The sequence below is a fragment of the Aulonocara stuartgranti genome (assembly GCF_965226115.1).
Source record: "Aulonocara stuartgranti genome assembly, chromosome: 2".
Classification (NCBI taxonomy): Eukaryota; Metazoa; Chordata; class Actinopteri; order Cichliformes; family Cichlidae; genus Aulonocara; species Aulonocara stuartgranti.
This window is the reverse complement of record NC_138940.1, coordinates 35,748,003-35,763,492: the sequence shown is the minus strand read 5'-3', so window position 1 is coordinate 35,763,492 and position 15,490 is coordinate 35,748,003. Positions and strand designations below refer to the sequence as shown.

General features: G+C 37.6%; 1 protein-coding gene across 7 annotated transcripts in view; it reads right to left on the bottom strand.

Annotated features, from left to right (window-relative positions):
• The window catches only part of fgf13a (fibroblast growth factor 13a), a 96,675-nt gene that overhangs the window by 13,026 nt on the left and 68,159 nt on the right, over nucleotides 1–15,490 (bottom strand). For 5 of the 7 annotated variants that reach the window (XM_082556524.1, XM_082556523.1, XM_082556525.1 and 2 more), the window contains 2 exons: nucleotides 9,068–9,178; nucleotides 3,637–3,740 (listed from right to left, as the gene is read on the bottom strand). In XM_082556524.1, the coding sequence (XP_082412650.1) occupies nucleotides 3,637–3,740; nucleotides 9,068–9,178 (215 nt within the window). Of the gene's footprint in view, nucleotides 1–3,636; nucleotides 3,741–9,067; nucleotides 9,179–11,492; nucleotides 12,532–14,002; nucleotides 14,076–15,490 lie in introns of those variants that run through there. The other 2 variants (XM_082556529.1, XM_082556526.1) reach the window with 2 other exon arrangements.

Below are 15,490 nucleotides of genomic sequence, written 5' to 3'. Positions count from 1 at the left end.
ATAGCAGCACCACTCAATTCCCAACCCAGAGCACATTATCTGCTGTTCCACTGTTGATTAGGATTCTCCCTACAATAACTGACTCCTGGCTTAATGTGTGGCTAGAAGCCAACACTTTACCAGAGCAGCTATCCCAACAACACAAATACTAATTGTTGGCTTTCCATTCACTTCGGTTTCATTTCTAATTTAGCTGAAATAGAAAACTCAACAACCCAATACTTATCTGCATTCATACAATTTAAAAAAGAACAAAAAACAAAACAAAAAACTACTCTATTTGATCTGAGCTCTTTTATATCTCTTTATATCTATTACATATAAAACAGCATATGTAAAATACTGTTTTAGCATTTTGCCCTGGGATTCCCTCATTGGATAGAAACTGAGCTTTCAATATGGTGATCCAGATACTTGTTTCCCTAAAAGATGTAAATATATATAACTCACATCATCCCACAACATCTTTTTCACTTATAACACTGATCATGCCGCCAGACTCAGCCAGAATCTCACCAGGATGAGAAACAAATGGGGTAAAATTACATTACACACCATCTAGTGTTGTAATGACTCATTATCTATGCAGATGTCTTACCAGTGGAAAGTTCTTAGTGTGATTATATAGACTTTGAATTGGATTTTGAGTTCAACAAGAAGGCATCAGTCAAACATTTCAGGAAACCTGGTCAGAAAGTTTGGAATAAATGAATATCATCTGCATAGAAGTGACAGAACCAGAAGTACCACCGTCAAATAGTCTATTTTGTAAACGGGTTTTAAAATGTTATTTCAAATTCACAACAGAGTTGTTGCAATCAAATACAACACATGTAACCAAGACTGAAATGTAAAAAAAAATGCATACTATGCCAATCTAAGGCAATAGATTGAGAGTGTTTGCTAGCGCTGTCCTTAGAAAACGTCGTTTTTACCGTTTCTTGCCGCTGTAAACGCCACTGTTTTGTTCAGAAAAAGTTGAAATGGAGATTCTGGGTCGCTGCATCTTGTTGCTGTGTCATCTTAAATCAGTCGTGTGTCATATGAACCCTCTGGTTCATATGAAAATGAACCAGAGGGTTCATTTTCATATAACAACTATTGTTATGTTTTTAATTTTCAGTCTGTTTTTTGAGGTCATTATTTTTATGCTAACATTATTTTTTAATGCAGACACTTTCTCCTCAGTGATGTTTTTTTCCCTTCAACTTCTGTTAATGTTTTGGCATGTAGGAAAGGTGTTTATAGAAGGGGATAGCCAGAGCACAATTTCCATATAATCTGCATAAAATTTGCATAAATCAGAGTGATTGTCACTCTTCCTGTCTGACGTCTGCCTAAAGCACGGATATATTCAAGCCTACAAACTGATGGAATGGTAAGAAAATATTTTAATAGATAAAGTGAGTATCTCAGAGACTTTCAGTAAAGACTGAAGGCTGTTGAACCTTTCTCACTTGACTGTAGATTTTTTTAAAAGGTCATATTCATATCATCTCAAATGAGTTTAAGTCTTTGCTAGAGCTGCTGGTTTGAATCTAACTGTTTTTTTGCAATGCCACCTCTGCAACAGGCCAATCATTTTGTTTTAATACATATAAATTGACTGGGTTATAGTTTACTTTTAATTTGCCAGCTAGCATTATTGCTTGCTTGGTCGTGGCTCAGGCAGTAGAGCAGGTCATTTACTAATTATAAAGTTGGTGCTTTAATCCATGGCTGCTCCAGTCTGTATGCCAAAGTATTCCTGGGCAACATACTGAACCTTGATTCGTCAAAGCATGAATGTGTGTGAATGTTACATAGAAAGCACTTAGGCATAGAAACAAATGACTGAACTGTTGAATGAAACATGTATTATAAAGTACCTTAAGTGCTCAAGTAGAATAGCAAAGCACTATATAAGAACCAGTTTATTTACTGTATGTACACATACTAAATTCTGCCTTACTGGATGTTGAACCTGCCAGATATTTTACATGTTTGTAAGACATTGTATAGCAGCAGTAATACTGGCCTCTAAGAGGGATATCAAAGGCTTATCTGCCTTTTACTATGGGTTAATTAGCAAACATAATTGAGTTAATGTTAGTTAATGCTCAAGTGGATCTCTGTAAAATGTGCATATGTTTATTAGTCAAGCAAACTTTACGCCTGATCCATTTTATTTTAGGGGGAAAAACTGCAAAGACAAACAGACACACTTGCAGCTTGGAAGTTCCACATGAATTCATAGTAGCAATTGCTTTGTCAGGGAGCCAAAGGCTTAAGGCTGATATCGGCTTAAGAAGAATGTCCCAGTATGTCGTAAACAGCATGCAAACTATCCCTGGATTGCCAAACTTTCTTCAGTCCCTCCCACCACCACTTAACCTTCACACCAAAGCACCAGCAAATCTTTGTTCAGTACCAAAAAGAAACTTCCAGAGCTGCAAAATAAAGCCAACACAAAAGTGGAAAAACCTGGAGTTTAGTTTCTCCAAATGGTAATCAGACTCCACAGACTTTCATGTTGAAATGTCCAGCTTAGCAGCGCTGAAGAATTATATTTACGTCAGGTACAGAAGACATTTTTGGCTCTGTGGATAGTTTCCTTTTTCATGGGATGATCATTAAAGTGGACTTATCTGTGTGCTGTTAGTGGCTTTAGGATCATTTTAATGGATTATGTGACTTATGTCATGGCTTTTGTTTTGGTACAGTCAACTAAAAAGTTTATGTCTTAGTTTTGGTGAGTGAAATTTCAGTATTTTGTTACTTTAGTTTGTTACTTGGCAACAATTAGCTGATATGTCTGACTATGCATTGTAGCCATACAGTAATGATTGCAACTTGCTAACCAAGATAGCAAACAATAAATGATAAATTTGCATTCCACTTTTCATCCGTCCAAGTTCACTTGTGGCTCCAAAAAATCAACAGAGGCCAAAATATTAATCACGATGGTGTGTGTGAAGTACAAAACCAGCGAGTGACTGTGGCTACATATTTTATGCTGCTCAGTACTTTTCAATATTTTCTTTTCACATTTAAGGTTTTAGCTCTATTGCCAATTTCAAATTTAAAGTAATGGTGTCAGCTCCATATAAACCTATTTATTAAGTGGTGCTTGTGTGTGTGAAAGAGTACATTCAGGCCAGAGACAGAGTGGCCAGGAGGTTTGATCGTCTTCTTTGTTCATCTCATTATTTTCAAAATGTGTAACAGATAATTTGTCAGCAGCAACTGCAGAGTAAAAAGTCACAAGATCATTAGGTTTGTTGTTTCCAAGCTTGATGCCATTAATTATTTGGGAGACCTTTTACCATAAAGAACAATTCTTAGTAATTTGATTATGAAGACATTCTGTCTACAAGGAATGTGTACATGGAAGCCCTCTGGGTGCACATCTAACCAGCCTGTCAGTCTTCTTAGTGGCACCTGCCACTGAGAGGTAGTACGGTGGTGGCATTTGCAAAAAAAAAAAAAAAAAAAACCCCACTAACAGGGGTAGGCAAACAACTGAATGATGCACTTTTTCACTGCTAAACCTGCTTACACACTCCTTGAACTCCTTATTCATGTTAAATTACATCATTTTTTGTTTTGTTTTGTTGTGTTTTTCTTTTTAGTCAGGCTTAGTATGATGTGTCTTACCGATGTGTACAGGAAGCCCTCACTGTTCATAGCCAGATAGAGTTTGGTCTGCACCCCCTGGATGGCCACAACTCGTAGCCCCACTGGAATAAGGTTGAACATGGCTAGAAAGAGATTGGACAAGAGAAACAAATGATAACAAATTTATTCTGCAAACAGTGCACTTATGTTAAACAATATATATGGTAAATAACAAAAAATGTCAATGTAAACCAATTACAATATTGTTTTATGATTTTATTGTTTCACTGATATTACAGCAGCAATGTCATCTAACAGTAAATGGGGTTACTATGGCCACAAGTGCAGGAGGACATGTCATGCTGTTTTTAGTAACTGTAGTCAAAGCACAGTCAGTACAGCAAAATGCAATCATTGAGAATCATTGAAGAATCCACTGGTAACGGTAACAAAGAAAGCAACCATATGTTTATTGTTTTAGCTCTTGTGTTGCTAATTCTGCATTCACATCTAAGAAAGAAAAAGAAAACCTTGCATAACTTTGGATGCATAGACCACATACAAACACACACACACACACACACACACACACACACACATATATAAAAACCTGTCTATGACCGGAGGGCTGAAAGCAAATTGTGAGGTTGACAGAGCCAGCGGCAGCCCGGCTGCTGTGTAGTATATCTCTACCTAATTAGTGTTAGCCTGTATAGTGTGTGTGTGTGTGTGTGTGTGTGTGTGTGTGTGTGTGTGTGTGTGTGTGTGTGTGTGTGTGTGTGTGTGTGTGTGCGCACACGTGTAGATTTCATAAGTTGCTGGCACTGAACACCGCAGGCTGACTAGAGGAAAGCACATGAATGTCCACCTGAGAGTCTCCATGCTTGCTTCTGTTCCCAAAAAAGGAAACTTCTCGCCTATTGTACTGACTATTGTTGGACACACTCCCAAATTCCACTGCCACTGCTGTGGGTTGTTGTTGTAACATTTGATGGTACTAAATAAAGCACGTAAAGTCCATAGAAAAATAATGTTTCTCTTAAATTTCCCCTTTTGAGTGTCAAGCGTTTATGTTATCACATTATAAGAACTTTTCGATTTAGACACACGAGAAGACAAAGTAAACTTCTGTCAGTTGAGCTGTGAGTCAGTGTGCTTCCTTACTATAGATCCTCTTGTCAGCCACTTAGTAGATCTGTAAAGTCCTTAGAGCAAAGCACACTATATGGGTTTTATGATAGGCTATTTCTTTTGCTCTTAATAAAAAAAAACCCTACTGACTCCCTTCTCTCTGGGTTTTTTATTATATACAATGCTCAAAGGCATGTGTGATATATTTACTTTGTACTGCATTTTCAGGTCATTTCTGGTCCTGTGAAAAGCCCCAGAACCAGTCACTCTCTAGTTCTGTCTCTTTCTTATCTCTCTACTCCTTCTCTTCTTTTAATCCATATTTTTGTTTCCATCTTCAGTCGCCACATGAAGTATTCTTCCGAAAATACACTCTTGTCTGTTCTAATATCCTTATTGACATGTTTCAAATCATCTATCCCAGCTATCCTTCTGCTCAATGCTAATGAATTTTGTTTATGCATGGTGGATGCTCTCCCATGCATCCACAATTTTCAGAGACATTCTTAGGTGCTTGTGTAGTTGAGTCAGTGCAGAGTAAAAAGTCACAAGCCCATTAGGCTTGTTGTTTCTGAGCTTGGAGCCATTAATCAGGAGACATTTACCATAATCTTCAGTAATTTGATTATGAAGACATTCCGTCAACAATGATTGTGTACATGCAAGACCTTTGGGTGCACATCCAACCATCCTGTCAGTCTTCTTAGTGACGCCTGCCACTGAGAAGCACTGCAATGGTGACATTTGGAAAGAAAAACACTAGCAGGGCCATTGTTAGGCAAACAGCTGAATTATGCATGACTCGTTCACTCTTGGACCTGCTCACATACTTGTCTATTATAATATCTGTTATGACATGTTTCAAATAATCCATCCCATGAGTGTATTTTCCAGCCATTTAAAATGACACATGAATTAGATGGTGACTTGGCTAATCAAAAGTAATATATGAGAGCTGCTTATATTCTTAAAGTACTTTGGTAAAGTCTAGTTTATAATGTCCATATTATACAACAGTTATCATACTTTTTCTCTAATCTATTCATTATATAATCAGACCTTCTGTTTATTTCTCCTAACAACTCTAACTCTTGCTCACTGCTGCTGAATGCTGCATTTGTATGGTAGATTTTCTTTCATGCAATTCTCAGTGAGATTTGTAGTATATTTAAGTCAAATTGTTAATTAACTTGTCTGGCTAAAGATGCATCCCCTCTCAAACAGAAATGAAGACCGTCATCATTAATGCAGCTTTCAAAAAGATGGCACTAAAAATCATAACGCTCTATATTGAAGACGTAAAAATTACAGTCTGGTGCATGTTGATGTTTTATACAGCTCAAACGTAGGACCTACCACAGAGTTTCTGCAGTATTTTTAGGTGTACTCTAACTTATGCATTTAAGCTGATAAATATGATTGCCAAATATATATTTGGTGATTTTGGACCTCTGTAATTGTATTTGGACCTGTGTAATTCAATTTTGCATCGACTATTCCTTGTCTGTAATTTTGACCTGATTTGATGGCTCCTTTTCTCTAAAACCTCTTGCTGTTCTTGTCTTTGTAATTGCACCCTTCTCACTGCATCATTCCACTGAGTTTTCTGCCACGATACTCCCACCAAGATGCGCACGTACGCATCTGCACTCTACTTCATTTCAGAAGGATTACCAGCTGGTTTACTGATGGGGATTTTCGAGAGGTGAAACTCAATTACTTCTTGGATCCTAGAAACACCTGAGCACACTGGAGAGGATGATAGGTCTACCACCCACTCACAGACCTTTCCTGCTGCACAGAGGAATATGGAGTAAGAAGGGCGAGGAGGCCTGAGGGATAGTTTTCACAATTGCTTGCAAGCTGTCTAAGTTCCACGTACTAACAGCCATGAAGTCACAGAACAGTCAAATTTTAAATACTTTCTTTTACTCATTCTGGGAGCAACATGACAGCAATTAGAGTAGCCTGAATATGACAATATGACAAAGTATTGAAGCTTAAAAGGAAGCTGCGGTGACAACAGTGTAAGGCACTTCTGTGGTGAGATTAGTGTTGAACTAGTGACTCGTTGGTTGAGGAAAGTGGGTTACTTAAAAAAAACCAAAAGACTGAATTAGATAAATAATAAATAAGATTCTTGTGATGTGATTTGACTATGTACGACATAACTGATGTGTTACCCATTAGGAGCCGTGCCAATTAGTTTGCCCTTTGGGATTTAGAGTATCTAAAATTATGGATTCAAACATCTAAATCTATTTACAAAAATGAGGTATGAATGCCTCAAGATTGACAATAGTGTGTATGCTGAACCGTAAAATGCCCTCCTTCTTTCCTCCCCAAAAATGAGTTGTCTCATTGTAGTGCTTGATTTTCCTACTAGGTTTTCTTAGTTGTGATACAACACAAGAAAATATCTGATACTGTATAATATTGGAGGAAAAATCCATATTATTCTGTGAGACGTGTATGTCTTATTTGTGCCCCTGGTTTAACAGCCACACTTGGTCTTCTAAACAAGTGGAAGTAGCAAACATCAAATCTTTGTTTGTTTTTTGGTTTGATTTTTGTTTTGTATTGTTTTGTTTTTTCTGTGTATCTGTGTGTGTGTGTACACATTTAAGAAGGTCCTCTCCCACCATCACAAGACACCAGTAGCTCCAAGAGGACTGTGCTCTCCGTCACCATGGAGACAAGCGCACCCAGCGCCTAACAACGCTATTTTTGGAGCAGTGCAAAGAGCTTCACTCTTTTTCCTTTTCCTATTCAGCAGCAATCTTTTTTTTTTTTTCCTCAAAACTATTTTAGTCCCATAATGCAGGTCAGTTGTTGCATAAGTTAATAAAAATGAGACCATCCAGATATTATGGGTGGGGTGGTCTGTGTAAGAAGTGAAGTGCAACATTTTGTGGGTGCATGTTTGTTTAAAACGTTTCATAAGCTTTGCTTATACTACTGTACGGTGTGCTCTGTGTATTATGGAACTTGATATTCTTATATTTAACCCTTGTGTGGTGTTCGTATTTTTGTTACTCAGCCAGTGTTCATGGGTCTGGTGGACCCGCTAGAGTTTTGGCTTTCCAAATTAACACTATCAAACAATTTTATGTTAAATTACTCAACAGATGTTTACTTCATCCCAATTACAAGACATATGAACAGCAAACATGGTTAATTTTTTCCCTTTACCTTTGTTAGATCACATTTATGAATTAATGTGCTTCTCGTTTTTCTTTTATATAAAATATTATAAATAAATCAGTTATAATCAAGTGGAGTGAGTGGAAAGACACAACACATTTACACGTGAAAAAATAATTAATTGTTTAATTTTTCTTTTGAAAAAAACTGAACACGGGTCTCACAGACCCGAACACCATACAAGGGTTAAGAAACAAACTTCACAGGACATTATAAGGTATTGCTCTGCTTAGAAAACATCCTACATCCACAGAGTTGCTATTTATATGTAGGAGACACCAAGGGACTCAATGAATACTAATTCAAAGGCCTCAGTAGTGTTTACATCCACTTAATGGTGAGATTACACAGCACTGAACAAATCCTGTTTCACAGAATACTGTGCACACTTTTCCCACATTGTTAGATGTTATTTTCACTCAGCAGCTATTTTATAATTTTAATCTTTCAGGGATATGTAGTAGTGCTCATTGCACCATCTAATTAAAAGTTGGTCAGTGTCTGTTGTATTGTTACGAGACAACTGCCTGTGCTATTCCACTTCCATTGATCTCTTTAATCAATTGGAAAACAAAGAGCTAGTGGGTGTGTGGCAACGAAAGGAATGCATCCACACATAGTGTAAGGCAAAACTAGATCTCATGACAGAGGCAGTGTGTAGGTGTGAAAAGCCAGTTATGACCTGTGTTCAGTTTGGAAAAGGATGATTTTGATTAGATCAAATTAAACAGGGTCACTACTTCACCGCTTAGTTTGTATACTTGCAAACATGTATACAAACTTAATATTTTCTATGTAATAAGAAATATTTAATGGCAAAAAAAATCAAGATCCATTTTGAACAGTTTAAAATGCTGCTCTCTATTAGAGTTAAAAGAAATTCAGCATTTAAAGTCAAGCCTAAGAAACCCACAAATAAGGAGAAAAAATATATATATCAGCTCTCCTATAGCAGTTTAAGGAACATGGGCTTTATGACAAACCTGAAACAGTCTTGACACACTGCAAGATGAATATAAGTGGTGTAACCTCAATTATAGTACATAGTATAGCACAGTGCTGATAAAAGGTAAAGTGGGTGCATGATTGAAAAATAAGTGGAATCCATACACCAGTACAATGGAGTGAAACTTACTGTAACCATTGTCCTCCTCCTTTGTTCCATCAATGGTTCCATCTGCCTGCAACTGCAGGTGGAAACCTTGTCGACTGTAGAGTTTCGTCACAATCCCCTTCAGCTGGGGCTCTGTGGAAGAAGAGAGCAGAGAGGAGGACACAAGGATGAAACCACAGAGTACAAGGTGGAAGATAAAGTCGTTCGTAGGTTTGTAATGGGACATACTGCCGCTTGCATTGTACTCTTTCCAACAGCTTTTCAGCTATTAAAACCACAAATAAAAGAAAACAAAATAAATCATTTGAGTCGACAGGTAATTAATGAGGCTGAGTGGCACACGTGATGGGAGATTTAAAAAAAGGAGAAATAGTCACAAATGAATGTGATGTTGTGAGACACCTGTCAGTCAAACAAATGCAACCAAAATGAGCAAAAACATGCTGGAAGGAGTATATTAACTTACTTTGCTCTCACCTTCTCGTGAAAAGGAATTAGAGACTACTGTAATTATGTCTTTCTAGACAGCATTAGAGACAGATTCTGGCCTCAGTTAGAGAAGCTGCAGTCAGACACGTTCAACTGACCATTTAAATGGTAAACTATTTAAAAGGTATTTAAATGGCAAACTATTAAGAGCTACAGTTATATCAAATTGTGTTGTGTCAACATTTTAAAAAGCATTATTTCTGTCTTTCGTCTGCAAAATCTAAGGGCCAGTAGCTTGACAACAGAGATGAGATCAAAGATGGACAAGAGTATCCAAATAAGAAATTGGTTCTGAGAGCATGAAGTGATTTAAAATGGCTGAAATTATGCAAGTAACCCCTCTTTCTCAATCCATGTTTCTTGTCAGTCTCTACTCCATCAGACCTGCCCAACAGATGGACAGCTACAAAAGTAAAAAGGAATGCTAATAAAAATCTAAACTTCAATGAAAAATGGTATATTAAATGCTCTCAAAATGTTTGAGGCACACTTTAAGAGACAAATAGCACCGCAAATTACAGCGCATAATATTTCTGTCTAATTTTGCATGGTAAGGAAAGCGTTAGAGTTCTGAAATATCTGTTGAAAGCCTTGTGTTCTTTTGACCGTGTTCATCAAAAGTATGGTCTTAAAAAAATGATAGTTTTAAATATTAAATCTGTTTTGCCTGTCTGAGTTACATTAGTGTCTGATAAGTGCTAAGTGCTCTTCAGTCTTTGGTTACTGTCCCAAGTGGAGTGTCCTTTACTGTTGTTAACCACACCATTCAGCTGTCCTATCATCTCATCCATCTTTCAGTGCTGTGATCACCAGCCTTACTAAGGTTGCTTTCGCTGCGCCAGGGTTTATTCAGTCTATAGAGTGGGGATAGCGTAATAATTGTGGTATAAAACTTTGCACAAAGACATAAAGGAGCCTAAATGCATTAGCTCTACAGCCGCATGTACATATAATGTATTTCCTTAAAGATGAGGCACCATATACCCGCCAAAAAGACAACACCCATTGCTTTCCCTACAGGATAACTGGAAATTGGATGTTAGAAAGATGCACAAACTGCAGGATAGTCAAAGTGTTATATAACCGCATGTCTTAACTTTCAGGTGAATTATACACAGAATTACAACAACAACAACTTGAAAATGAGTGAATTGGATAGAATAAAGTGGGAAGAAAATACAGAGATGAACGTTGTAAGGCTATAGGGTCATACCCACAAACATAAGGAGACTGACACTATAGCAAGATGTGATGCCACTGCAATAATGCAAGAAATTGCAGCCACTTTGGACTTGGATTTACATCTCACAGTAGAACTACATACCTAAAATACAGGAAATTCTTAAAAATACTGTATCTGCCAATGCTTTTATTCCTGCTGGATAAGTTTCAACAACAAAGCATTTGGCAACAGCATGCAGGAAATATTATTTGGAGCTAATTGTGAGGTTTGCTTAAAATTCTAAATGAAAGTTGGGACCTGCTTATTTAAATGTGTGCATCTGAAGTTTAATATTAATCTGTTTTTAAGTTCTGCCATCCTGGAAACCAAATATTATATCCATTTTGGAAACTAAAAAGAGTGAAATTTATATTACTTTTGATGGAGTGATTATCCAGATTAATTGGAACAGTAAATCTTATTAATTTGTGACAGTGAAGTCTTATGTGATTGATCACCTAAGCCTTTTTTACATCTAGTTCAGTAGATAGGCAACGAGCGATTGGTTTGATTTATCTCGCACTATTATTTGAGATGCAAGGCGACTTCTGTGTTGATACACTTGATAAGCATGCCTTTCAATCTTGCACCAACTTTTTCATCCATCTTTTCCGAGAAAGTGAGCGTTACATAGTAAATATCTTTTTTAACTGCAAAAAATGGCACTCGTAATAAGAAAGGTGATGATCAGAGTGATCAAAAATGTGAGAGCCTGATGAAATTGGAACAACAGACCTGGTCGTCTCCTTCGCCTTTTCTTGGAACCAAAGAGTTTGACTCGTGAAAAAACGTTCAGTCGACTTGGTTTTTCACAGCTTCCTTTGGTTTTACTGGGGCTGCTAACGCAGCGGCAGGCATTAGACTTCTCCCGCTCCCTCGCCTGCCTTTTCTGCCTTATGAGGGAGCTGGCAATCGCTGCCGCCATAGCCAGTTTGGCAGCTCTCTGGGGGAAAAACTTCCTGAGAAACGGGGAAGATATCACCCCCTTTGAATCCAAGAGATTGAGGGGAAATGTCCAGAATCCGATGCAACAACAACAACGATGTGTTAAATATGGGCTACTATAGAGCTTTCAAAGTGCACTCTAGTGAAAATGGAATAGTCCCAGGGGTGCAGCGAAGATGGCTAGATGATGTCCACATGGATCATTTTGATCATTAATTTAGTCGCTTTTCAGAAACTGTCCGTTGTAGCCTCGAGAAAAAAGTGAAACGTAACGAAAAGGATAAAAAACAAACGTTCCATCCGAAGCTGTACAAAGACTTTGGTCTCACAGCACATTGCATCTTCTTCCGAATGTATCATTTTCTCGGTATCACAACAAATGCGCACAAATACAGTTTGGTGAGCAGTTTTCCGCTAAACTACATGGTCGCACACATGGTAGTCGTGAATGAAGCTCGCTGCGTAGTCATAGGATGGAAACACCTGTTTGCAGACGCCTGGGGAGTGTGCAGTGCTCGTTATCTGATTTCCCTAATCTCTTGCTGTAGCTGCTACTGTTAAGAAAAAACAACAACAACAACGAGAAAAACAAGGAAAGGAAAAAGGATTCAGACCGCTTTCGCAGATGATGTAAACGAATAACAACAGAGATCCCATTGTTTTTCTCTTTTTTGTTGAATCGAAGCAAGACAAGGTAACAGCAGGAGCTCCCTCATTCTGGGTCAGTATCCGAGACCGGCTCAACCACAAACTCAGCTGATCTACCGAGAGCATCCCACCTACAACCAAGAGAATGAGCAGTGGGGAGGAGGGAGAGGACGGGGAGTCTAACTGGTGAGACACAAACCAAGTCAGTGTGTACACTCACACACGTTTGACTTAAAGTAGTGATAATTCATATTAGGAGAAAGGTACGTAGACGTGTGGAGGCGGAAAGTCCAGAGAGAAAGCGAAAGAGAGCGAGAGAGAGAGAGAGAGAGAGAGAGAGGGAGAGAGAGAGAGAGAGAGAGAGAGAGAGAGAGAGAGAACGAGTAGATGAAGAGAGAGAGAGAGCATATTAGAGACCTTTCTGGTTTCACTTGACAGAAGTGAACAGAAAGTTACTCAAAAACTACCAATATAACTCATTTTCCCCTATGGAAATATGAGAAAACAGCATGTGAAAAATAAATCCCGTATTTTAAACTGAGGTGAGAACGAACTCCCAGCCACATACTACTTGAATTATATGCATTTTAAACATTTAAAGTTGTAGTATTATTAAATATTTGTTATTTCCAATGCCCACCTAAAGGTGCAGATGACTGTAAAGAATAAAACCGTCAACTGTTCAGTTAATGTAAAATGAAAATAATGTATTAAGACCCAACCAACAAAATGACAGTAGATTAACCATCAGCATGTATCCTTAAAATGTCATAAATCCTCACTTAACACTAAACATCAAATTGAACAAATTGAAATCACCCCAATCTAAAACCCTTTCCACCAACATCGTGGTGAAATTTTCATTTCTTAATGTTACAGGAGCTACAGGTGAATTATGAATTGACTTTATGAAAATCGAAACTTAGTGTCAAACGTAGTGTCAGAAAAAAAAACCGTAGTCTGGAATCTAAAGCTGAAAACAACTTGCCACGGTTTTGTTGTTTTCAAGCCTGACTTACAGCGTCCGTTGCTTTACTGAGAATATTTAACAGACTAACCAATGCTGCCATCTAGAGTTCTCAAGAAAATATTTTTTTAAGTAATTAATATTTTATTTATATCCACTGCTTTATAAATGAGACCAGTAACACACGTCAAGTTTATAACTAGCGTTGAATAAATATGAGTTTGCGCATAACTAAGTGTAAAATCTGGGGAAGTAGAAGTGCAATAAAATCAACTGAAAGGCATTTAGAATTAAGCTCGACAGAGTATAACCCCTTTTTTTTTCATAATTCTGAAAATAACTCGCTTAAAAATACCACATTTGAAAAAAGTTTGTTCAAACAAGATAAAATCAGTGAAGCACGTAAGCGAAGATGAGATCCCCAGACCTTTTTATGTGTGTGTTGTTGTTGTTTTTGGAGCGATCTCCACTTCAGCACCATGGACAGCAACTTAAATGCAGTAGGATACAAATAAATGGACCAAATAGACCAGACGACAAAACACAATAATCGACTTTACTAGAAACTCTTTTACAAAAAAAGAGAGAAATAAATACGAGTTTAGTCCCAATAATTAAAGATAATTGCTTTTTCTTTTCCTTTTTTCAAAGCAGCATAAATTCTAAAACAAAATAAACAGCCTACCTGAAACTGATTTTCTCAAGGGAAAAGTCATATTTTCTCAACAGCGTAGCCAAAGCAGTGACTTGGATACTTGCAGTCCTTGGGTGGTGAAGTGAAGGCGAGTAGACGATATATTCAGCAAAGTTCAAACCATTGTCAGACAACTGTCAGAGGCGTAGTGAAAGAAAAAGCATCGAGGCGTGGCCACCAACAGGAAGATCGTTATAGGACATTAGCGACAGGCCATTATGACTTCTAAAAAGCTCATTAAAGATTAATTTAGAGGTCTTTTTTGTGCGCCAAAAACGTACGTGTATTCAATGTATTGCTCCGCTCGGAGGGGAAGTCGGACGAGCGGGGAGCAGATTGAAGACAAATGAACAAAAAAACGCAGGCGAAGCTTGTACTTCCTTCTTGGGGCAGTGCAGACTGTTCTCATATTACAAAGAAATGTGTAAAATGATCCGATAATGCATTGACTAAACCTGTTATACAGGCCTGTCTACTTTCGACGGAAAAATATCGATAAGCATTCAGCAGAGACAACAGTACACATTAGACAAAGTGTATTTTGTCCGTATTTGCACTCAGTTCCTTGAAACTGTTCCTTTCTCAAAATGCCCAGTAACACTGAGGCTGACCAAATATAAGATGGGATTGTTATTCATTATTGCAGTATACATTTCTCTCAGTGCAAACCACGAAGCATGCTCTATTGGTTTAATTATACCATTTAATTTGGGTCAAAGTACAGCAAAATACAGTGAAAAGGGACTTGATCGCGAACGGGCCTAAAACCGAGAGCAGAGTGACGAGAACTACAACCTGAGTGATGAGGGCAGTGTACCCTGACTGACCATGTGCGCTTTCTTAACACTAGATGGAGCAAGTGGCCAGGCTATGGGGCAATCAATGCACCCGAAAGGGAAAAACCTACATTTGTCTTTGTAAGTGATTTTAAATTTAGTATACAGTAATAGAGAAACACTTAAGCTCTAATCTAAACTTAAATCCATAATGTAATAAGATGGAGTATGTCTATACTATTATACCAGACATGCCCCCATATTTTAAGGGCCAGTAATTGTCTCCTTTTTCTCCTTAAGGCATAGTTACATTTAAAATCAACACACTACAACTGACTTATACTGTTGTTGTTGTTACAAACAATATGGAATATTGTAAGATTACACCTTTAGCTACTACAGATTATTTAGTTAAATGAAATACCTAACACCAACATGGCGAAACAAACAAATCATCAAGGTCAAGAGTGCAAAAAAATGAAAAAAATCATAGTAAGTCTTCCCTAATGAAATTCATATATAAATAGATTTCAGGGGTTTTGTGGGCCCTGAATCAGAAAATATACATTTACTGGGAGGTGGAGTGAAACAATTATAACCGTGTTACATTACAGTGGTCTGCTAGAAAAGCTTGGATACCATAATTCACATGGATATTAGTGAGTTTGACACGTACCACCCACTAGAACATTCGTGCACACTA